Source organism: Podarcis erhardii, assembly GCF_964252035.2.
Source record: "Podarcis erhardii genome assembly, chromosome: 10".
NCBI classification, from domain to species: Eukaryota; Metazoa; Chordata; class Lepidosauria; order Squamata; family Lacertidae; genus Podarcis; species Podarcis erhardii.
Window position 1 is genome coordinate 32,865,798 of NC_138500.1, and position 25,392 is coordinate 32,891,189.

The window sequence follows — 25,392 nt, forward strand, 5'->3', positions numbered from 1 at the left end:
GGGAAAGAAACAGAGTAACACGGTTGAAATAAGCAGGGAAGCCAGGCAGATGCGCGCGCGCACGCGCGCTCTCTCTCTCTCTCTCTCTCTCTCACACACACACACACACAATAGTCACATGTAAGTCTGTTCCAGGCTTCCTGTGGATTTCTCAGCCAAAAGGATAGAAGGATCTGCCCTGGAACATCATCCCAGTGTATATCTGGCATGGACTGGGAGGGCAAAGAAAACCCATCATTAGACTATCTGAGTCTGTGTCCCTCAGATTGTTCTGATTGCTTTTGCTGAGCTCAGAAAGACAGCTCTCCTATCTCTCTCTCTCTCTCTCGGCTTTTTCCAGAACACTGAAAGTATGTTATGCTTATGATGCTATGCAGAGCTAATCACTGCCTTTCCCTCTAGGCACTTGTACCAGGCTGTCAGGCGGGCAACTGATCTTGACTTAGAAAATGGGAATCTAAGTGAAATATGAGAGTTACCCATCAAATGATGATATATAAAACACCCAAGCTTTTGTGTTTACATAAATAGACAAACAGGTGATACCTGGGAAGTCCATTAGGATACAGGAGAAAAGGGCTTCTCCCCAGTTCTGCCTTTCATTGGTGAAGTGGCAAGCTTAGTATCAAAATACAAGTAAATAGGAGTCAAAGTTAAAATCTCTGCATAGCAATATCACCACCTGTTTCTCCCTTGGCCTGGAGAGAAAGTGGCATCCTTCCCTCAACTCACCTGTGCTTGCTTTTATTTTCATTCCCACGAACACACTTCCCCCCTCACCCCCGCTCCGACTGCTCTGTGCTGAGGCTGCCTTTCACCATCTTGTTCTGCAAGGAGGGAAGAGAGCAAGGGAGGAGGGGCTAATGTCCAGTATGCCAAGAAGAAGGTGAGGGGGAAAGAGAAGATAAAAAGGAGAGAGGCAGATGAGAAGGAAGATGGAGCATGTGGAGAATGAAAGAGAGAAAGGAGAATCAGTACGAGAACCAAACATGGATCTTTCAGACAGGATTTCTGCACGACAGCATTTGGAACTTTGGGGAGGAAAGAAATAAGCAGTTTAGCAAGAAAGTTGAGCTGTGCTCCCTACATAATCACAAAGCTTTCCAGCTGAGCAACAAGAAGGTTTTTACAGCTTCTTCCTTAAGTGTTCTGAAAGAACATTTTGTGAAAGATTTTTGCTCCCTGATGTCAGATGTTTTTAACCATTGATCAGAAATGTCAAACTTAAGGTTTTTTCACCTTGTGGATGTTGAAACAGATTACATCTGGTTTTCATTATCTTTACTAAAAGAATCAACTTACAACAGAAAAGAGGTGTTAATACTACAAAACAAGTAACATATCTAGAAGTACTCTCCTTTCCAATTTAAAAGCGTTACTTCTTGCTATATCTCAATTAATTCTAAAACAACCACTTTTTAATACATGGGTCACTTCTTAGAGAGCAGAAGTCTTTGTCTTCCACTGAAACACAACACAGTTTCTAAACAATGTTGCACATATTCCAAAATCGCAGAAAAATAGCAAAAATAGATATACTGTGTTCAGTACATTGAGAGTCACATACTTAATTTTATTTTTAGTAAAACATCTACTAGGCTTTATAGTTATGCAGATCAACTTGAACAGTGTGTACACCCACAATGCCTGGTAGATTCTCCAGTGTTAGAAAGGGTCTACAGGAGATTGGGGGATGGGGTTCCAGGACCCTGAATAACTGGGTTCGTGCCCCATACTGGGCAAATGATTCCTGCACTGCAGGGGGTTGGACTAGATGACCCTTCTGGTCCCTTCCAACTCTACAATTCTGCAATTTTCTCAGTAGATAAAAATTATATACAGGTTGAAGAATTTAGTTTCTCATGGCAAACTTTTGCTTTTTAAAAGTACAGAGCATAGATAAACTTATCTGAAAAATTTAGAAATGAGGAAATAATATTTATTCATTCCAAAAATGTTCCTGGACCCATTTATCAGTACCATACAGATAAGGCAAACATGGTACACAGAAAGTTCAATGCAATTCCACAGCATATGCCCAACTTCTGATACACAAAAGAACATTTGGATCAGAGGAGTGACTGTCAGTGACATATTTATCAAGGGAAGAGCCATATCCTGTTGTTTGTTTGTTATTGGTTTTTTTTGGTATTGTGATACTGTATTGTTCTTAACCTGCATTGTGGTTCTTACCAGTTTTATAAGCTGCTCATGGATTCATGAATCAAAAGGCAGAGTATAAATATTAGAACAAATATATGCAACAACAACAACAAAAGGCTTTAATTACTAAAATCAACAATTTGGTGGCTGAATGCTCATTTCTCACATAAATTAGCAATGATGCCTCTATTTGTTTATGTTGGTAGTCTCTCCTTAACTCTGGTAATTTTTGCTCCTCAAAGACTAATATTGTTCTACAATAATCAATTTGGTACATTTAGTGAGCAAAAACATGGGTTTTTTTTGAAGCGGTCAACACTATCCAATATAACCTAAATAACTCTGAAGACATAATATGATGTGCAGTTTTTATTCAGTTATCTGTGGTTTGGATGTTTCCAGAAGTCTTAATCCAACATGACCTGTGAACTTGAAAATATCTGTATTTCTAATATAACTATTTAACAAAGCAGCCTTCTACTTTGGCAAATTAAGTTCATGCTAAAAGAATTTTATAGCTTTCTTTCACAGAGATAGATGGCTGATCTTCAGATAGCTCCACATTCCTTGTTCTGTACTGTTTATGAATAGAGAAACAAGGGGGGGGGGGTATCCCAAATACACCTTTACACATCATAAAGCATCATTCAACAAGCAGAAGCTCAACCATGTCTGCATGTTATAAATTATCATCCAACTTTATATTGCCTAGCTATATACAGAAAAGTACATTATGGTTATTTTACAAATTGGTGCTTTAACAATATAACCAGAGGTTGAACGAGTAGACAAGAATTAGCTGGCCAACTGTGTCCAGCACAGCAAATAATGCCGACCTATCTCCAACAGATCAATTGCTGAAAGGAACTTTCCAATCAGCTTCCCATCCATTTCGAAACTTGTTTTTCTCAGACTATTTGCAGACAACCACTTTTAACAGAACATTCTCTGCATAGCTACAGCCAAAGAAAAACACTCAGTACAAAAGCTATGCAATGAAGCTATCTTTCATAGAATGAACAGAATCCAGATTAAAATAAACTCATTCTACAGAATAAAGAAAATATGAAGACTCATATTTTCTGACCATGCCATCCCACAGGAAATGGAAACATACACACACACACACACACACACACACGAGATGCCAAAGAGTATATTTAGAAAGCATTGCCCAGACACAAAATGTCTAAAAATAAACTATGATGAAACCTATATAGCAAATGGCAGCAAATTGTTAACAACTTTATTACCTTGTGCTTGGGGCACCTCACTGAGAAATTCTCTTCGTTTAGTAAACAATCTAAAAGAGAAGAAAACAAAAGGTAAAGAATATTCTGAAAACAGCCACCAACTCCAAACCCAGCATGAAGTGATTTTAAACCACACTGCTAACAAAAGAGTTATGTCTGCTTCTTCATCTCCAATTATAGATATTTTTTTCGTAATATGAAAAAGGTGCTCACAGTGTAGTAACTACTAACGTCTGAAGGAGAGATGGGTGCCTGCAAGCACACTGTAATCATGTACTCAAAAGCCTTAGCAAACTCACATTCCTAGGAATACAGTGGAACCTCGGGTTGCGAACGTGATCCGTGCAAGGAGGCACGTTCGCAACCCGCAGCGCCGCGTCTGCGCGGGTTGCGATTCAGCGCTTCTGTGCAAAGCGTGATTTAGTGCTTCTGCGCATGTGTGAGCAACAAAACCCAGAAGTAACCCATTCCAGTACTTCCAGGTTCGGCGTGGTGCACAACCCGAAAATGCGTAACCTGAAGCGTCTGTAACCCGAGGTATCACTGTATGCCTACTTATCTCCCCTTGTAACATGAAGTTGTTCAGCTAAAGAACATGCTACAAACACTTTTTTCAAAATTCTTAAGTCAATACAGAGGCTCTTTAACAGATTGATTCCATGCTCACCAATGAACTTTGATTAAAAAACTACTTGTTTAGGGGCATTCTTCCTCAGGGTATACTTTCAGTTTAAGCTTCAGACATGTGATCCTGCTGCACCTTACATTCTTTTAACTATCTTTTTTGGGGGGGAGGGTGTCATATTTCAGCTGATTCGTCAAGATAGTATGTTTTCAGAAAACCATTAACGGATCCAGTCCCCACAATTCCTTACAACCTCCAAGTGGCTCCCATGGTGGTAAATAAAAGCATGCTAATTTGAAATAATCTTAAATATGTGCTATAACCATATCCTCCCCCTGCTGCAATCTGCTGGAAAAGTTTTAACAGTCAGCATGAGACTAACAAGGAAAAAACTGCTCTCTCTCTGATTTTGGCTCGGTTTCCTTTGCTGCAAGGGGTATGTCAGTGTTCCACATTGAAAGCTCTGAGCCGCATAAAAAGAAGCTTAAAGAAGGCTAAAACAATTCTGTGTAGTTCTCTAAGACAAGCATTTATCCCACCTGCAATTCAAAGCATATGGGCCACATTCATACATAACATGAAAACACTGTTTATTGCAGCCTTCCAACTTGGTGCCCTCCAGATGTTTTAGACTCCCAATTCCCAATTCAGTTCCAAACAGCAGGGAAGACTGGTTTACGATGGCATGTACAAACTGGTAAAATCCCAAGCAAGCCCTGGTCTCGTGTCCCCCCCCCCCTTTCCTACACGGCATGAAGACATTTGCTTTTGCTTTCAATGAATCTTGGGCTGGTGGTATTCTCAGGAACAGGGACTGCGGTTTATAATATACTCTAATGCAGAGCTTTCCAAAGTTTTCAAGTTGGTGACACACTTTTTGGAAATGCATCATTCTGCGACACAGTAATTCAGTTTAACCAAAGGTTAAACTAACCCCTTCCAGCCCCAGGAAGAGTGCAGGGAGCGTTTGTGCGACACACCTACACACTGCAGCCAACAAACTAACGTGTTGCGACATACAGTTTGGAAAGCTCTGCTCGTCAGTTTCAAAACATGCCAACTGAAAACATGGGTTATGAAGTTGGCTTGTTACTGTATATTCCAGGGTAACGTTGTTTACGCTTCAGTCTGAAGAGAATTCTGCTGCTCTTCCTCATAGAGAGTTGGTTCCAAAAGTTATTTTTGTTGAGGGTGGGGGCAACCTAGCTGGTGAAAACAATGGTGAGAGGAGGTGCTGCGGCTTCTCTATCTCACAGGGCATATAAAATGGATGACACTGTTAAAGAGTGGGAGGCTAGGCCCAGCTTGGCTGGTGAGAGGAGAAGCATGTGGAACTGGCAGAACCTCACTCTTGGCTGCTGCTTCTCTTCCTACAGGGCAGGTAGACCTCAATATTCCAAACTCCATTAATCTTCTAAACTCCAGACAACAAAGGAAAACCAAATAAATAAATGTGATCCCACACATTTTCTTCATACTTAGTTGGTACTGGCTAATTTTGACTCATTGTGACAGGAACCAAGCAAGTTTTAAAAACAAAAACAAAACAAAACAACCTTCAGAGGGGTGGAAAAGAAAAACAGAGAGAGGGGCTTGGTAAATTTTCCAGCCGTTAGTGGTGGGAGGGGTACAATTCTTACTTCCTTGCACAGAATTAATTCAGCTGCAAAATTTTGTTTTCTTAAAGAACCAAGTACAGCATCTATACTGCAGGAAGACATACAAGTCTCAGTCTCATTCACAATGTTTCATCTCGGTTTTTAATCATCTAGATCCACAGCATCCTATGAAAGTTACATACTGTACGTTTGACCATACTAACTAGCAACTACTAATATCTGTACTCTTCTTTAATTTTCCCACTCTTATGTCAGAGGCAGTCGACAGTAGTAAGACTATTCCTGTCTATGTTACGGAAAGTTAAGAGAGGCCAAAAATAGAAGGCTGACTCAGAAGAATTCAATGTCTTTCTTAGAAGGTAGTTTTATTTAGTCATGTCAGGATTATAAGCAGAAGCAACTCCATGTTGTTGAAATACCAGTATGGGAAGCAGGCACCAGTCTCATATGCTCCACAAAATCCAAAGAAAAAGCTCCAACACATGCGCATCCAAAACTATCTAGCATAAGAGCCGACTCACATGAGAGGCACACTATACAAGGATATGCTAACACAAAAGATTCTTCAAGTAAGATTTTTATATGACAGTAAAAAGAATGTAACAACACACAAGCTTGTTGTTACAGCAAATGCTCTGAAGTGCTTTGCAGCTCAACAATAGCTATCCTCTCTGGTTCCAACTCCATTCACTGGTCTGCCATTTTAGTCTCTTGCCAATCTCTGGCACTCCAAATGTCTTATGATTACATCTAATTATACTAATAGAGGAAGCAGGTACTATAATTCAATTCACTCCTTCAAATGAGGAAAGGCAGAAACCACACAAATCATGATCCTTTCTGTTCTACTTTTAGCATACTTTGGCAGAAGTCCTAATTATTTTCCAAGAGGAAACAGGTTTTAAACTCTGCATTAGTAAATATTTGTCTTGAGGTTGACACTTGTAAACATAAAATCTGGTATTTGAAGCAAATTCTTTTTCCATAATGTGTTGTGATTTATTATATAATGGTGCCGCATTCAGTTCTCACAGGTTACTTTTAAGTGGTTAGTGATTTTCACGATGCCTCTCTTATAGTCTTCTAGATCAAACCAGTGAACAGTCATTCCAAAATCATTTCCTTGTTCTTACCTGCATCAATGGCACACGGATAATGATATCGGAAAGAGCAGCCTTTGTTGTAGCAGCCTAGGGTGGCTCCTGGCTCCTGGCAATGAGAACATTTCTGAAAGAAATGGAAAGATAGAACACTAACTCGTATACAAATCTTGTGCCACTGTTTTACAGACACCCAAACACACAGCTACAAAAGGCTTCATTTGCTTAATTCTTTTGTCTAGGATTATTTAATAAAATTGACACCACACTTTTCCAACTACTGGTGTAAAATGAACAAGGGCAATATCAGAAACTGTGTCAACCTTACTCAGTTGTCCACAGCTCACAGCTTCTCGTATTCCCAAGCCCTATAGCCTAACGCCCTCTATGCCTAAAAGTTTTCAACTGGGCATTATTTAATAATAAGTATTTGTAAATACTGCAAACACATGGATGATTATTCATTCTGACACACTATCTTCTCACAATACTGTTTGTGTGCTTGTTTACCTAGCACTTTATTTGTCTCATCCAGGGGCACCAACTTGCATAAAATATTGGGGGGGGTAGGTAAGGCCCCGCCCCGATCCTATGCACCTTAGGCTTTGCAGCCTCTTTAATCACAAGACACTGCACACACAGTCCATTTACCTCCTTTGGCATCAGTCCCTGCCCCCAAGCCTGGCAACAGAGTGGCGGTAGGCAGGAGAGGGAGTGTAGCTGCGGAGCATGTGAGCCAGTGCCAGGCAGCAGCTGTGTTCCTCTGATGCACTTTCACAATGAAGGTTCAATGCCCATTAACTTGCCCCCTCAAATGTTTTATTGGGGGAGCTAGAGTGACCTGGGCTCTTAGTATTTGGTGTCCTTGTCCTCATCCCTTGCTCACATTATTGTAAGAACTACATCTCTACGTCCATTAGCGGGTTTCCAGTTCCGATCTGCCTTAATGGAGGCAGCCCCCACAACATTGCAGGGATTGAAGGCGGGGAAAAACAAGAGTGGTAGAGGGTAAATCATTCTTGGAAATTCCTCCCAGGAAAGGGAGGAACGGGATTAACTCGCAGTCCGTCTCGGTACCTGGCTCTCACTCCAGCATGGAAAGCAGAGGGCAGGGAGGCACTGAGTGTAAAGGCAATTCGTCTGGTGAAAACCCTCCCACGTCCCCATTAAGAAGCAGAGGTTCTTCTGCTAACTGGATTTTTAATTGGCTTTAAAGTCAGGCACGCTCTGAGAGAAGATGTTGTCATCAGAACTGCGGAATTACCCAGCTGCATTGATCTGAGATTTGGAACTGAGAAAGAGATTTTATTCAGTGTGGGCGGTAGATAGCAGAGAGGGAAGCCTCCAGTTTCCTGTTTACTTTGAGTTTCCTTATTAATGATTCGGCAACCCTCTCCAGACATAAAATTTTAAAGATACAAAATGAAGTTGGATTGCAGTATGAAATAAAACTAGTGATTAAAAGAACAGTTAGCTGTGTGTGGTTTAAAGAGATGGGGACAGCTCTAATACTGGAATTGATTATCTTGGAAAATTAGAGTGGATACCATCTCTACCCCCCCTCTTAAAAACAACAGATAAGAGATACAACTTAAGTGGACTTTGGCCAAAATGAAGTTGTAAAGATGAAAGGAATTTGGAGCCATGGAGACTCTGATGGTCATTAATTGAAATGAAAGTACTCCAAGATCCCCTGCAGCGGAAGCTGGATCCCTCTTTCTTGGGCTGTGAAAATTTCTAGACGGTGATTGAGTAGTGAGAAAGAGTGGACTGTTGGATTATGTTATTGTCCAGAAACACCAAGCAAGATGAAAGCACGATGGGAGGGAACTAATGAGATATTTTGAGAATTCCCCAGGAATAGCCCCACCCCAGCTATGCTGAGAGATCACAGCAATTGGAGGAATTTCAAGAATGGGACAGCAGATAAAGGCTAAGGACTTTATAATTGGACATATTCAGACTGACACATGCAGAGAAAAGGAAAATAATAAGAGTACCTCATTTGAAATCCTATAGAAAGTTAGATAAGGTATTAAGATGAATAGTAATCTCTTAAAATGCAGCTGTTATCTTAAGGATTAATATTCCAACTGAAATGTAATTAGATGTTAATAAAAATATGAACTGCAGCAACACAAGAACTGGATAAAAAACACTGATCAAGGAGCGTGAGAAACCACTTTGATTACAGTGGTGCCTCGCAAGACGAAAAGAATCCGTTCCGCGATTCTCTTCGTCTAGCGGTTTTTTCGTCTTACGAAGCAAGCCCATTGACGGATTAGCGGATTAGCGCTATTAGCGGCTTATCGGCTTAGCGGATAAGCAGATAAGCAGATAAGCGGCTTAGAAAAGGGGAGGGGGAGGAAAAAAAAGTCGGAAAAATTCGCAAGACATTTTCGTCTTGCAAAGCAAGCCCATAGGAAATTCGTTTTGCGAAGCACCTCCAAAACGGAAAACCCTTTCGTCTAGCGGGTTTTTCGTCTTGCGAGGCATTCATCTTGCGGGGCACCACTGTAAATTGGATAAATTTGGAAATAATTGGAATTACCTTGATATTAATTGAAATCTGTATAACTGGCAAAACTGTGGTAATATTGGGTAAATATTGGAAAATTTATAAAAATTCATTATAAAAAAGTCGATTAGAACAGGAGTGGGAAAGCTTTTTCAGCCTGAGGGCCCTCCACTCTCAATACACAGTTATTTAAACTTTGCCTCTACTTCTCCCCCCTCCCCCAACCAATTCCTGGTTTTGAAAAAAGATCCCGTTCATATGAATAGGAGCTTTTTTCTGAGCCTGTTTACCACAGAGGGTGTTTACAATTTTCAGGGGTGCTGACACTTGGGGAAGGCTAACCCTTCTCTCCCCAGCTGTCACTTCCAAAAATCACTCCCCCAGTGCAGCAATTAGCCTCAGGAATAAAAGTCCCATTTGCGTGATTACTAGGATTACCCTCAACCACCTACACAAATGTACTTTCTACTGAACTATAGCTCCACCGACTGTGCCCGGCAGAACTCATCTGCTACTGCTGCCAGCTTCCCTGCTGTCAAACAAGTCTCCAATCTGACAGATGCTGCTGCTTTCCAGTCTACGAGCACTATAATAGCTCCAGCTTCTCCACCTCCTGGGACCTGAAGCCATCTGCTTCTTTCAAGAATGAATAGGGCACAAAGCTCCACAATCTTGGCAAAAAGAAAAGGAACATTTCCAGAAATGAAGCAACCTAACCCTTGCCTTATATCAGAGATTTTGACATTTAATTTCCAAGCACCACAACTTGAGAGTGACAACTATCTTCGACTTCCTCCCAACTGGTAGCTTGTGCATTGCACTAACCTCTTTCATCAATCCCAGCAACCGGGATAGGCTTTCTTTTTTAAGTATTTGCTTTCGTAACAAAAACGAAACAGTATGTAACAACATAAACAAATAACTAATGTATAGTAAAATGCACTGGTTGTATCTATGTTGTTCTCTAAAACACTTGTTCTTCCCTTATGACTGGAATTATCTCTTTTTTTGTTACAGTCATCCACAGTGTGTATGGCCAGTAGTTGCCAGTTACATTCCTTTTATCCCGTATTGGTCTCTACAGCCACAGCAGGGGCTGTAACCTTCCAACAGTTTGACTTCACCCCAAGGCACTCCTGAGACACATAGATACCGACAACAACATGATGTATTAAAAATTCAGATATGTAAGCAAATCGCCAAATAGCACCTTTAACCTAGGTTACAGTTGCCGCAACGGAATGTCTAGGAGTCTTTTTTGTGGTGGAATTCATTATCATCACCATCATCGTCGTCATCATTATTCATTTCTATGCCGCTTTATGTTTTAAAGAAAAAAAATCTCAAAGTTGTTTACAACACATCAAAACATGAAATAAAACAACCCAGAATAAAACAAATTCAAGTTTCAAGGAAAGTATTTCAGATCCTTCTCTAAGTAACATTTTGCTTTCCCCATATTTATTTATCTGCTTAATTTGTATAGCTGGCCCCTGCATATGAAAACAGGTACATGGCTGTCTGCAGTCTCTCCAGCAGTGCAATGATTTTTTATTTTAAATGTTCTTTTGAAATTAAATGTGAGGAAACTGGATTAAAAAAAAAAAAATGGAAACTACTGGACTAGGGGTGAGGAACCTTCCAGAAATTGTTGGTCTCAAACGCCTATTAATCCCAACCAGCATGGCCAATAGTCTAGGGGCCAAAGGTTTTGATCCCTATACAACAACTGTAGCAAACACTGTAGCCTACCAGCCCTTTTCAAAGTTTTGCAAAGCAAGAAACATTGTGCCACAATCATAATGTATGACAGCAACAGGTGAGCTACAGTTTCATGGTCCCTTACCTTTCCCGCCCCGACCTGGCCACAGTGATCCATGCGACGGTCATCTCCAGGCTTGACTACTGTAATTCGCTCTACGCAGGGCTGCCCTTGAAGCTGTCCCAGAAACTCCAGCAGGTGCAGAATGCTGCAGCGAGACTCCTCACGGGGTCTCTGCCATGGGAGCATATTCACCCAGTGCTTTTCAAGCTGCACTGGCTCCCGGTGGAGTACAGGATCAGATTTAAGGTGCTGCTTTTGACCTTTAAAGCCCTTCACAGCCTAGGACCCTCGTACCTACGGGACCGCCTCTCCCGGTATGCCCCACGGAGAGCCTCAAGGTCCATAAATAGCAACACTCTTGTGGTCCCGGGCCCTAAGGAAGTTAGATTGGCTTCAACCAGAGCCAGGGCCTTTTCAACTCTGGCTCCGGCCTGGTGGAACGCTCTGCCTCACGAGACCAGGGCTCTGCAGGATCTGATTTCTTTCCGCAGGGCCTGTAAGACAGAGTTGTTCCGCCTGGCCTTTGGCTTGGAGCCAATTTGATTCCCTCCCTCTCTTTCATTTTCTTTTCCTTCTCCTTCTGCGATGAGGCTACATTTTAATATTTTAATGTTTCAATATTTTAATGTTGTATTTTTAAATTTTGCTTTTAAGTTGTAATCATTTAACTTGTTTTTATTATTGCTTGTATGCCGCTCTGAGCCCGGCCTTGGCTGGGGAGGACAGGGTATAAATAAAAATTATTATTATTATTATTATTATTATTATGGCTCTAAAATGTTCTGCTCTAAGTGAGCCATAATCAAACAGCATTATGTGGTACAAATTGAGAATCTCACGGCTGACTATGAACAGCAAGCACAACAGGTACCAACTTTCAATACATCCTGACAAGTACCTTGAGGAAAGTTCTTCCTCTTCAAACTACCTACATCTGATCCAAAAACCAAAATGTGGGGTAAGGGATCACAATGGGTCAATAGCAGATACCTAGATACCATCATATTAGGGAGCAGCGACAGAAACAAAAAATTAGGCAGATATCTATTTATTCATTCAATGTTTGTCCCATCCTTCCTCCTGAAGGAACCCAGGACATTGTTGATCTAAACTAGTTAAATATATACTGTATGCATGTGTTGTATTTTATTTATTATATTTATCCATTGCTTTTTACATAGAGATAAGTATCATAAAGCAACACAGCATAATAAACAATACTGTGTTTATAAAAGGGCAAATCTTAACCTTCCCCTAAAGATGAGCACTAAAAAGTAAAACAACAACCCATAAGTCACTAACCTCCCAAGTAAAAATCAAAGGTCTGGGTAAATAGATCTAGCTTGGCACCAACAAGCAAGCAATGATGGTGTCTGGCATGCTTCCCTGGGAGGAGCATTCTGCAAATGAGAAGCCACCACTGGGATGGCCTGTTCTCATGCTGCCACCCTCCACACATCCCTCAGAGAAAGCGCACAGATCCAGGTCTGATTAGGTTCATATAGGAATAGGTACGGAGGTCCTGAGATACAAAATGCCTTACAGATCAAACCCAGCATTTTAAACTGAGCCCATAAGTCTAAAAGAATTGACAGGCTGAAAATGTAATTCTCCCTTCTACACGATGCCTGTCCTTTTGTTATACTAAGCAGTAAATTATGGGTTTTTTTAAAAAAAAATACAGCATATGCAGAATTTTTAAAAATATGCAAACAGGATGTACATAAACTATAAAGACCACAGAACCACCTTACACTAAATAAAAATATTGCCTTAGTATGCTCAACACTGGTTACTAAGGGATACTTCTAAATACTAATGTGGGTAAAGAAAGAAAAACACTATGACATAATAATGATGATAATAATAATGATAATAATAATAATAATAATAATAATAATAATAATAATGTATTATTTATACCCTGCCCATCTGGCTGAGTCTCCCCAGCCACTCTGGGCGGCTCCCAATCAAGTGTTAAAAACAATACAGCATTAAATATTAAAAACTTCTCTAAACAGGGCTGCCTTCAGATGTCTTTTAAAGATAGGATAGCTGCTTATTTCCTTCACATCGGAAGGGAGATGTTCCACAGGGTGGGCGCCACTACCGAGAAGGCCTTCTGACTGGTTCCCTGTAACCTCACTTCTCGCAGTGAGGGAACCGCCAGAAGGCTCTTGGCGCTGGATCTCAGTGTCCGGGCAGAACGATGGGGGTGGAGACGCTCCTTCAGGTATACAGGACCGAGGCCATTTAGGGCTTAAAAGGTCAGCACCAACACTTTGAATTGTGCTCAGAAACGTACTGGGAGCCAATGCAGATCTCTCTGGCGGCCACTCCCAGTCACCAGTCTAGCTGCCGCATTCTGGAGATAACTAGAGCATGCACCACTCTGGCGAGACAGTCTGCGGGCAGGTAGGGTCTTAGCCTGTATACCAGGTGGAGCTGGTAGACAGCTGCCCTGGACACAATCAGCTGTCATTCTAATGTGATACATCTAGAGATGTGAAACAGACCAAAGGGCATACAAGTTTATAGGAAGAGGTCAGCAGAAGCAGTGGTAGACAAACTACACACTGAGGAGACTGTTGCTTGCCCAGGCAACAGACTATCTGAACCATTTTTCACCGTGTACCTAGCTTCCTGACCCCACAATACAGCAAGAATCAGAAACACTGAAGTGCAATGTAACAGCTTATTTAAGCTCAGCTTCATGGGTAAGGAAGGGTTTGATGATCCCAAACGAGTCTAATGTGTTGCTACATTGTTTATGTCTCTAACACTACACTGAACTACAAGTCTACTAAAAATGACTTAGAGAAGGATTCCTCTAATAACATTTTTTCAACATTACACAATACCACTGAGAAAGTACAGAGACATACAGATGCATTTCCATGAAGGACCTTTGTAATATTTGAGTTGTGATGCTCAACACAATAAGGGGCACCAAAATTAATGATGAACCAAGCCCTCACTGCACGCGATAACTTGCTGCTCAGTATGCGATCTGACACTACTGGAAATAACAGCATCTGAGTTTATATGAGTGCTCTATCTGTAGTGGCTTATTCACATATTCAAATCATCACCTGATGGAGTAGTATAGTCAACAAGTGTGAACAGTCTCTCAAAGATTTATATTTAGAGGTAATAGGCAATTTTTCTGAGTTTGCTAAGGAGCCTCAACAGTTTCAAATATATTCTTGCATAGGCTCAACCCTTCACCCTATGCTTCAACCAAATGTTTCCTAAGAAACTTTTAAAAATCTACTCAGCTTGTAGGGTATCTTTCAAAGTAATGGTTTCTGAGTGGAAGTGCCTATTATTCCCAGAAACAATATTTCAATAACTGAGCTAGATGTGAACTTTCACCTGCATGCCCCAGGCAATTAACAACTGAGATTTATTACATAAAAACCAATACAACTGAAGTATCTTAATCAAAGCAGAGGAGCAAAATAGATACCCTAGGGAACCAACAGTAGAGTTCTCGGAGGGTGTGTTTGAGTCCTTTTTAAACTGTGAGGAAGGAGGCCGGTAATCTGGAATGTGTTTCTTATTGATTCACATTTTGGGACTCATTACAGCAAACGTCAGATTGCCTTTCCCATTACCACCTGGTGAAAGCATGGCTATTACAGGAAGCTTTTGATAGTGGGTACTGTAATTTGTAACTCCTTGCTATGCTTTTGATTACTGGTATTGCTGTTATTACTGTCTGCTGGTTTAGGTTTGGGTTTATTGCTAATTGTTATTGTTGTTTTACTGTGCTTCTGGATTGCTTTTAATTCCTTGAATTGTTACCTGTCTTTGATTTTATTTTAGGAAAGAAAAGTGGAATGGAAGTTTTACAAATAAATACAGTTGACCTGCAACTTACATGTGTCTAACATGTGCAGTTTCAATCTTATGCTGTTGAAGACCGGCCAGTTGAAATTGCACAAATTAAATGCACAGAAGACACAGAGTGCTTACTGGGCTCTGGGAGGCTCTCGCAAGATCAGACAACCTCAAAAGAGCCTGCTAGAGCCCAGCAAGTCAGGCAGATAACAACATCACTTGTTGTGCACCAGTAAATGCTGCACTATGTTTTTATGGGCCACTTTCTGGTTTTTAAGGGTTGCTTTGACTATATGTGACTTCAACTTTACACAATATGCCTGGAACAAAACCCATATGTAAGATGCGAGTCAACTGTAATACAATACCTATAATATTACACCTACCCCCTATCTATCCATCTTTAATTTTACAAACTGTCCTACATCTAAAGTGACAGCAGATGGCAGCAACCTTCTTGAAATGCAAAACACTGAATTAAGCCAAGGATTTTCCCTTCTTTGGTTTAGGAATCTCCACGGAGTCTACAGAGAAAAGAAATTTCACACTGTGATCAGACTTAGCCTTTCTGCTCTAAAAGTGCTGAAAGTGCTTTGGCAAGAACTCCATAAAGGGGGGCAAAAGTAAGAGAATAGACAACTGGTTAACAGGCCTCTTCCTTATAATAAATCCCAGTAGCAAAATATGCAAGTCAGCTAGAGTGCTTCATATGCTATATATTTAACAGGTATGCATTACAGAACACAATGCATAACTGTAATTTGAAGCACATACATACATACAGTGGTGCCCCGCAAGACGAATGCCTCGCAAGACGGAAAACTCGCTAGACGAAAGATTTTTCCGTTTTGGAGGTGCTTCGCAAAATGAATTTCCTATGGGCTTGCTTCGCAAGACGAAAATGTCTTGCGAGATCCTGCGGGTTTTTTTCCTTCCCCCCCCCCCTTTTTCTAAGCCGCTAAGCCGCTTATCCGCTAAGCCCCTAAAAGCCGCTAAACCGCTAATAGCGCTAATCCGCTAAGCCGTCAATGGGCTTACTTCGCAAGATGAAAAAACCGCTAGACGAAGAGACTCGCGGAACGGATTCTTTTCGTCTTGCGAGGCACCACTGTACATCTATTGACTTGTCCACCACAATTAGCTGATAAAATGCTATTTTCCCCAAGCTGCAACACTGTTGCATTAAATGTCATCTGGAAATGGCCATGAAAGCAGAATTTATTTCAAAAAAGAGGGGGTGCTGAGTTCATTCACAAGATACAAATAGCATGAAGAGGTTCTATATGGCAGAATTATAGACTGATATGCACATAACATTCCTGAAGTGATAAGGAAACAGAGTTCTCCAGGCAACTATTTCTGCATCAGAAATTTAGAGTGTAACATTTGGGATTTGGAATATTAAAAGTTAATCAAGGATTGGGAGCAGGACAAAGAACAACAGGTGTCAGATATCCCAGACCTACAGTCAATTGCTCTTATTCCTTCCATCAACAGAGAAATTACTTGAAGGAAGTATTCCATCTTTCACTCGCTATCCCCCAAATACAGAATATTAGTCAATACCTTTGCTGCCCCATCTTTAATGTTCTTGTTACTGTAACTATTTATATGCCACCTTCTAGCCAAAAAACCCCCACCCCCTGGCAACAACACATTGAAGCACCAAAAAAGGGGACTTTACAAAATTTGGAACAAAATCTTAACATTTCAAAAATATTAAAAACTAGATGCACTCCTGTTCCTGCCAAAAAGGCAAAAGTCCCCAGAAAGATATGAGAGAGATCTATAGTAATCTATAGTACTATAGATCTATAGAGATCTATAGTAAATATTTAAGCAACAGGTCCTCCTTCAAGGGTCTCAGGCAAGGGGATGGGGCGAGGGAGGAAGAAACATTTACCTCTTGATGGTTCCAGCACATTCTCCCTGAAGGCAGTTTTGGAAGGCACTACTGAAAATACATTAATTTAAACTTTGATTTCTGCAGGGGAAGGTCTGGATGCTAAAGCTTTGAGAGCTAGAAATTCTTCATAGCACGAGTTTGCATAGTATGTTATTCATGTGATAATTACAGTTATCACTGGTTGACCAGAATGTGTGAAATTGCTGTCATCAATTATCACATGACTTACCATCCAAGATCCTTGCCTCATATGCTTAAAACCTATTTTAATTTCTCTGAAAATCAGAGTACATGTTGCCAAATTAATCCCTTAAGGAAACAGGAAGTTTACAGTATATATAAAAGCAGTACTACACTCACCCATTTCCAAAAAGCTGATTGTCTGTTAGTGAAATAACTCAGTATTAAGCCAAGCAGAAAAAGCCAAAGAAAAGTCAACTGGCTACTTAGGGACCTTGCATTTTCTGTGTTCTGAGATTGATAACTGATAAATCCACCAAGATTCAGTAACAATAAACCTTGGATTTGGCAAACAGAAGCACAATGCAGGAAATTAAAGAAACTCAGGGCCTGTTGTTGTTGGTACTTGACTGCTGGTATTCTACCCCAAGTAAAATCATCCCTCATTTGCAAGGAAAAGGTACCAAATACATTAGAAGATGTCTGAATGTAAGATCTTTCTAACTCTGCAAGAGAGACTTCCATTTTCTAGAAAAGGAGAAAACAGAGGTATAGCTGAACACACACATGCCTTCATAAGATTAGTAATAAAACCACACCCACACAGCTTATTGCGGTCCACTGACCCAAAATATAAACCATAGCCTGTAACTTTTCTATATTCATTTTTAGCTGGTGTGGTAAGAAAGTATGTTGAAAGAAAAACTATCTAAACACTCACCAGTACAATGTGTTACAAGCTGTAAATATCGCTCCTAATGGTTATTAGCTTCTCCCTTCATCTAATTATCTAATCATTTTCTTGAAATACTCTCCTAGATTTCCCTTCTCTTCTTACTTTTGCTTTCTGTTCCTCTGCACTCACCACAGTTATTACACCTCCCTTATCTGTGCAGGCAGGGAGTTATGGTATCCTGGCTGCCACTGACCTTGCTACTCTGAAAGAATAGAGGAATTAGCCTGCCTTGTCTCAGGTAACTAACTGATTGCTCAAACTGCCATTTTAGGCATCATCATGCCTAATTCCTATACAATTCCCTGCTTATGTAGCTAAAATGGCAACAGCCAGGCACAAAAAAACCTAAACCTAATAAGGTCTATGCATATTTAATACCCACAGAATGCTGGTTGGCAGTTGAGGGGGGTGTGAAATGAAAAATTGGGGTGGTGGGGAGGACGGAGTGGCTGAAAATTACACAGATATATAGAGATATAGACACTCAACACTTACTCTCTTGCTTTGAAATTTCTCTCCCCCCCCCCTCTCTCTCACACACAATTTTGTTTGCAAGGCCCCACATGTACACTATATGCTACTTCCAATTCCACTCCCCTAGTGCTGCTGCTTATGTAGTCAAAAGCACACCACCTACACAGAGGGTTGCAGTAATCTAATTAACATTTGCATAAGTACGGAAACATATTTAGGAAAAAACTGTCAAAGTACAAAACCCCAAGAAAGAGGCGCAATGAGGGTTGAGCTAGCTCAGTGTTCACAGAATGCATGCTTACTCAGGGGAGGGTGTGTGTGAAATAATGGGGGCGGGGCAGGGGATGGAATCAAATGGCTGGAAAAGGACAGAGGGGCACCATCTTATTGGCCTGGGTCACATGGCATTCTAAGCAAAACTATGGTTTAGGGCAAATATGCGTGCATGGCCGGGCTCAGTGTGTCATTGGAATTTGGGCTTATGGTTTAGCTCCCTGCAGCTTAAAGCTGTAACCAAGGTTTTCCTATATTCTATGGCTTATGATTTGTCCAGGAGGGCTAAACTATGAATTCTCTGGATGACAGGGAAGCAAAACAGCAAAATGGCCAGGGAGGAGTAAAGCAGCCACAATCCTCTCTTCGGAGCCTACATATTTGCATTAAACCATGGTTTGGCTTATTCTTTGAGCAAGTAATTTCCTGGTCTCACTGAGGACCTATTTTTATATGTCATGTCCATGATAGCTGAGAATGAGCACCAGTGAGGTTACCCCACACCCACAAACAAAATAAATGACTGAGCATGCTCAGCAAACAAAATTTTGACTGATAGTTGAGGAGGGAAATTGAAACATGGCTGGGATCCTGAGTATACACACTGCAACTTTTTTTTGACAAGGCCTCACTTATTAGAGTATGAATTCCTACACCCATAATTATCTTGTTAAATTTAATTCTTCCACCCAAGACTGATGATTTTTTGAATGACACCTGCAGATCCCAATCAGCCAAAAGGTCTCATTCAACTTTCCCCAGCTCACTGCCTACAAATCTCATCTGTCCCAGCCAGCATGGCCAATGGTCAGGGCTGATGGGAGTTGTAGTAGTCCAACAACATCTGGAAGGCACCAAATTGGGGAATGCTGATCTAATGAATAGCCTTGATTTATATTTCACTAACCCAACTTTATCCAGCTGGTTGGAACATTTCTGCATTGTCCTTTCCCTTAAGATAAGACACAGGAAATAAATATATGGAACTCTTTGTTTATTTTTACAAACACAAATGTAATTACCAGTCAGTACCTTCCACTGGGAGGCCTGCCCACTTCGTCTCCTTAAGTTAAATGCAAGGAATACAGAGATGGAATTCTTCATGTGTGCAAATCTGATTCAGTAGCTGTGTCTTCCATTGGGAGGCCAGCCTAGACATTCCCACAGAGAAGTGCCCAAAGGTAACAGAAATTTACTCCCATCACTTACACCACTGTAATGTAATACCCTTTGATTAGCACGTTAATGATGTCATTCTATCTGAACATTCCCTGACCCTGTGAGACTAAATTTGCTTTTCACTGGATTCTGTGTAAGGGAGACTGCATGTTCTAATAAATAATGCCATGTTCTCCTGCTGTAATCATTAATATTTACAATGTATGAGGAAATTATGGGACATTAAGGAATAAATTGTACTGTTTTCAACCATGTATATCAGAGTACAGTCTAAATTGTGAATATCTAAGAGCCATGACGGGACGCGGGTGGCGCTGTGGGTTAAACCACAGCCTAGGACTTGCCGATCAGAAGGTCGGTGGTTCCAATCCCCGCCACAGGGTGAGCTCCCGTTGCTCGGTCCCTGCTCCTGCCAACCTAGCAGTTCGAAAGCATGTCAAAAGTGCAAGTAGATAAATAGGTACCGCTCCGGCGGGAAGGTAAACGGTGTTTCCGTGCGCTGCTCTGGTTCACCAGAAACGGCTTAGTTATGCTGGCCACATGACCCGGAAGCTGTACGCCGGCTCCCTCGGCCAGTAAAGCAAGATGAGCGCCACAACCCCAGAGTCGGTCACGACTGGACCTAATGGTCAGGGGTCCCTTTACCTTTACTAAGAGCCATGACAGCATATTAGCTAACATTTTTCTTTGTTCTATTTTCTTATATGACTAATTTTATATTAACTTGTCTCTTAAATAAGAATTTTCCTTTAATAATATGCTTGAGTTTTCCTTTTGGAAGCTGCAAGCTCTACCCTATACAGTATTACATAAATCTCAACCCATTTATGCTCCTAGGCTACTTCTTTATAAAGCTGTCCAGTGTTAAACAGGAAACAAGTGCCTTGAATTCTTATCATTCCCAAGTATTTCAGTTTGTTAGGTATGCCTTATCTCCTTGCACCTAAATCCGTAACAAAAGTGATGACTGCTACCCTGAGTTCAGGTGCCAATGTTGAAAGCTAGTTACCTACACCTATTCTTGTGTGTTCCCTCATTAGTGAGCCAGAGCTTAACACGTATTACAGGCTCAACTAGACTAGTCCCTAGTTCAGAGCTTTCCAAACTATGTGTCGCGACACATTAGTGTGTCTGTTGCAGTGTGCAGGTGCGTCGCGTGAATGCTCCCCATGCGCCTCCTGGGGCTGGAAAGGGGTTAGTTTAACCTCCGGTTTGCTAGTAAAACTGAATTACTGTGTTGCAAAATGATGAATGTCTAAAAAGTGTGTCTCTAACATGAAATGTCTGGAAAGCTCTGCTCTAGTTAATGACAACCGACTAGACTAAAGCAGCGCAAACTGGGATGACACTATTTAAAAAGGACAAAAAAGCCCCAGATACGTAAATTCAACATGCATAGGATTGGTCTGCACAACTGCAATTTTAATCAAATTTACAGCATAATCCTATATATGTTTTCTGAGAAGCAACTTTGAGACTCCCAGTTAAGTGTGTATAGCATGCTGTATTAAGAAGTAAATCCCACTAAACCCAATGGGACCCATTTCCAAATAAGCATGCTTAGGTTCCAGCTGTAATAAATATTCCACTTAGCCTCATATCTTTCTCATGAAGGCTGGGTGACCTTTTCAGGCATTCCCTTGCAGAAAAATGGTGAGGGTCACATACTGGCACAAAAGCCAAATGTATGGGTGAGTCTCCCCTTCAATCAACTATTAATTCATTCATATTCTCTCTCTCTCTCTCTCTCTCTCTCTCTCTCTCTCTCACACACACACACACACACACACATACATCAATCCATCACCCCTTCACTCATTCAGTGACCTGTTTCTGCCACACATGGCAGGGACAAATAGAGGAGAAATGGCTTGGAGGAGATCAAACTGAGGAACAATATGATTCTTACACACAAAATAGTAATGTTCTATGGATCTTGCTTTATTGATTCAATCTAGAGTAGCCCCCAGCCCTGGGGAGGAAGGCCAGGCTTGGTCCTGGAGATCTCCCACCCTCAGCTAGGCCTCACCACTGCCCTCCTTGTGTGCTGGCTAACAGAAGCTCCCATTCAACCAGAACAGATGTCAGGCATGCTTGCTGGGAAGGAGATGGAATGGGCTTTTTGAAATGTCACACCTAATACACCTTGGTAGAGCATCAAGCAAACACTCTACCACTGTGAGCTGTGGCTGGAAGCAGGAACTGGTGCTGGATTAGAGAGCTGGATAGACCATTAGAGAGCTGGATAGACCATTCAGAGGCTGGCAGGGCACAAGGCACGGGAATCATTCTGTTGTGCCAACTGGAGGGCAATCAGAAATACTTTTCAGCAATACTTTTGGAAGCAAGACTAGTGACAGGTTTCAGCGACAATATTGGCACGGCCACAGCTTTTGCAGAAGAACTGGCACCAAATCTAGTAGCAGAGGTAAAAATGGTGGCACAGGTTACCCACATGTGGTCTAGTGACCATTCCTTGTACCTGCCTGTTCCAGTACAAATGAAAACAAAGGAGGAAAAAACATGAATCCTTCCTACATTATTTTCCCCCTACATTCGGGTGGGTGGGGGTGTGTAACCAATCAAACACTTTATTTTGTATGAATAACAATCAAAAACTTTATTTTGTATGAATAACAGCAAAATCAGCCTCAAGGAGAGTTACACCAATCTTTTTAAAACAGTAACATTTGACTCCAGGAGTAACTACAACATGTGTACTATTCATATTACCACTTCAAACAGGAGTAACCTACTACTGCTCCTCTTTGCTCAGCCCCCACACACCGAGAAGAACAGTGTCTATCCCAGATGCCCTTGCACTAAATAAGAATGATGCTAATTTTGCAAAGGACATGAACTATTTAGGGTCTGATAGAAAAAGTAGTTACATTCTCTTCCCAAAGTCTTGTATTCAACTAAATTATATTCAGAGTAGACCCACTGAAATTAATTGACCTAACTTGGTCATGTTCGTTAATTTCAATGGAATTACGTATACTCTGAGTAAAACTTTAACTGCCACCCAATTAGTTTACATAATTGCCTTTACCCCAGGGAAAACAGCAAACTATAACTGGACTTTACAGCATTAATTAAAAGCTAAGTAACTACTGTACTAGGCAAGTGTGAACCCTACCATAGTGGGAGTATGTCAAACAGGAGTTCCAGAACTAAACTGCCAATGTGAACATAACCTTCGTGACTGTGGAGGCACTTAATCTTGCAACTATTCATATAACTGAATCAGAACGATCCTGTAAGCATTCCCGCAATACCTATAAACAAAAAGAACCAGAATTCCTCAAATAAAAACACTCCAAAAATCTTCACAAAGCCAAGAGGCTGTGCAACCCCTCCTCCACAGTGGCATGTGAATTGGCCCCAATTGTTGATTCCAGGTAGAGAAGCAAAAGTGAGTACCAAAGCAAGAAAGCTGTATGAGGTGCACAGTGGGGAACAAACTTTAATAATTGTCTTTTTTAATGCTGATTTTAATGTATGTGTTTGATTTGTTTTGGGATTAAAGGGTTGTAAGTCGCTTTGAGTTCCCATAGAAAAAAGTAACTAGTACATTTAATAAATAAGGAGGAGGAACCACCTAAAGGTAGGGCAGGAGAGGGGGAATTGAGGCATGAAAGGGCAACAATGAGAAATTCAACCCCTGGAGGAATGTCACAGGGCTTAAGATGAGTAGAATTTTATGTGGGAGATGGAAGGAGAACGAGGGAGAATGATCTAAAACCATGGTTTCCAAACTTCCCACCCACAGTCTACTTGAAAACGGCTGAGCATCTTGGTGGACTTAATGATTTTTCTGCCTGTTGTTTAGCAACTGTAATGCACTGTGCCTTACAATTTTATGGAATTCAAGCTGTAATACAATAAAAATATATATATAAGAAACAAAGTAAGCAATAGAAATACAATTAAAATCAATATGAATATTTAATGCTATAGATGTGCTGTCTATTGTCTTCAGCCACAATTTACAGCATGGATCACCTGAATGAAGCATGTGTGGTCTGTGGACTGCAGTTTGGGAACCCCTGATCTATACACATGCAAGAGAAAGGAAGGGGAACAGAGTAGGCAGTGGCCTGACAAGCTGTGGCCTGAGGAAGCAGTGGGTGGTAAGGACGTGGAGTTGGAAAAGGAGGGTTAGAGACAGGAGGGTCTAGGTACTTTACACAAAAAGGAAGGGAGCAGCCAAGAGGGCATAGGTTTGCTATGTCCAACCAAAGCCATTCTACCAGTTATGGTTTCTGCTGTCACTGCAGCACTGTGAGCCTGGCAAATAGTGAGATAAGGGCACAAAGACTAAGAAGCAGCAGAGGTGGCATGACTGAATTTCACACACTATGATTCATTTTAAATTGCTAGCGAAGTTATGGTTCAGGCGCCTGTTGATTCTGCTAAGCACAAAATATTTGGTAGTGCAGTTCAGCTGAAACCTAGGCTGGGTTACCTATCAGTATGTAAGTTGGATTCAATGGCATAAGTAATATGATTTTATCTGTTGATCCCATTCAAATTAATGAGAGGTTACTGTCCCAAGAGAAAATAATGCCCTGGAAGATCTCATTCCTTTCCAGTGGATGATTTATTTCAAGAGTAAAGCGTATCCAGCACTTCGCTAGCATCACTGAGCCATGATCACTTCTCTGCCAAAGGCAGGGAGTTCAGGTTGGATGCTTTAGGCTCAATAGAATGAGGCCATTAAAGAAGCACCAGTTAGGAAGAAGGATGTAAAACTGCATACATTTCAAGGCTCCAGACCTCCAACCACCTTACACTTAGTGTTACATTCACAGTTTTATTCTGGATTGTTTTATTGGATGTTTTCATGTGTTTAAAATATAAAGCAGTATAGAAAAGAATAAAAATAAAAGTATAACAACAACAACAACAATAAAATAACAACAATAATAATTTCATTGAAAAAATCACAAGCAGACATTCCGTGGTGATGACTGTAACCTAAATTAAGGTGCCATTTGTCAATTAGCTTATATATGTGAGTTTCTACATGGGTGGCGCTGTGGTCTAAACCACAGAGCCTAGGGCTTGCCGATCGAAAGGTCGGCAGTTTGAATCCCCGCAACGAGGTGAGCTCCTGTTGCTCGGTCCCTGCTCCTGCCCACCTAGCAGTTCAAAAGCACATCAAGTGCAAGTAGATAAATAGGTACCTCCCCAGCAGGAAGGTAAACGGCGTTTCCATGTGCTGCTCTGGTTCACCAGAAGCAGCTTTGTCATGCTGGCCACATGACCCAGAAGCTGTCTGCAGACAAACGCTGGCTCCCTCGGCCTACAGAGCGAGATGAGCGCGCAACCCCAGAGTCGTCTGCAACTGGACCTAACGGTCAGGGGTACCTTTACCTTTTATGTGAATTTCTAACACTGCTCTTAGGCAGATAACTATCTAGAAAAGCTCAGAAACAGATCCAACAACCTGCCCCATAATCTCCCACTCACCTTCCATGGTAATTGCATCTAAGAGAGTACCAAGGGTTCCTGCATGCTTCTCTCCACTATCCCATGCTGTTAGCCTGGAGCCCTCACTTGCACTAGTCCCATATCATATCATAGTCATATCATGTCATAGTCCCATTCCCTCCTACACTTGTTAGCATATGGCTGAGCTCAGAACTAGAATGCAGTTACAACCTGAGCAATAATGTGTAGAAGAAGGCAAGCT

At 41.2% G+C, this 25,392-nt stretch overlaps 1 protein-coding gene across 10 annotated transcripts in view; it reads right to left on the reverse strand.

Annotated features, from left to right (window-relative positions):
• The window catches only part of TCF20 (transcription factor 20), a 214,826-nt gene that overhangs the window by 43,052 nt on the left and 146,382 nt on the right, over positions 1 to 25,392 (reverse strand). For 8 of the 10 annotated variants that reach the window (XM_081877580.1, XM_081877578.1, XM_081877581.1 and 5 more), the window contains 3 exons: positions 6,794 to 6,887; positions 3,417 to 3,466; positions 733 to 860 (listed from right to left, as the gene is read on the reverse strand). In XM_081877580.1, coding sequence (XP_081733706.1) covers positions 777 to 860; positions 3,417 to 3,466; positions 6,794 to 6,887 — 228 coding nt within the window. In that variant the 3' untranslated portion in view covers positions 733 to 776. The remainder of the gene's footprint in view (positions 1 to 732; positions 861 to 3,416; positions 3,467 to 6,793; positions 6,888 to 25,392) is intronic. The other 2 variants (XM_081877579.1, XM_081877587.1) reach the window with 1 other exon arrangement.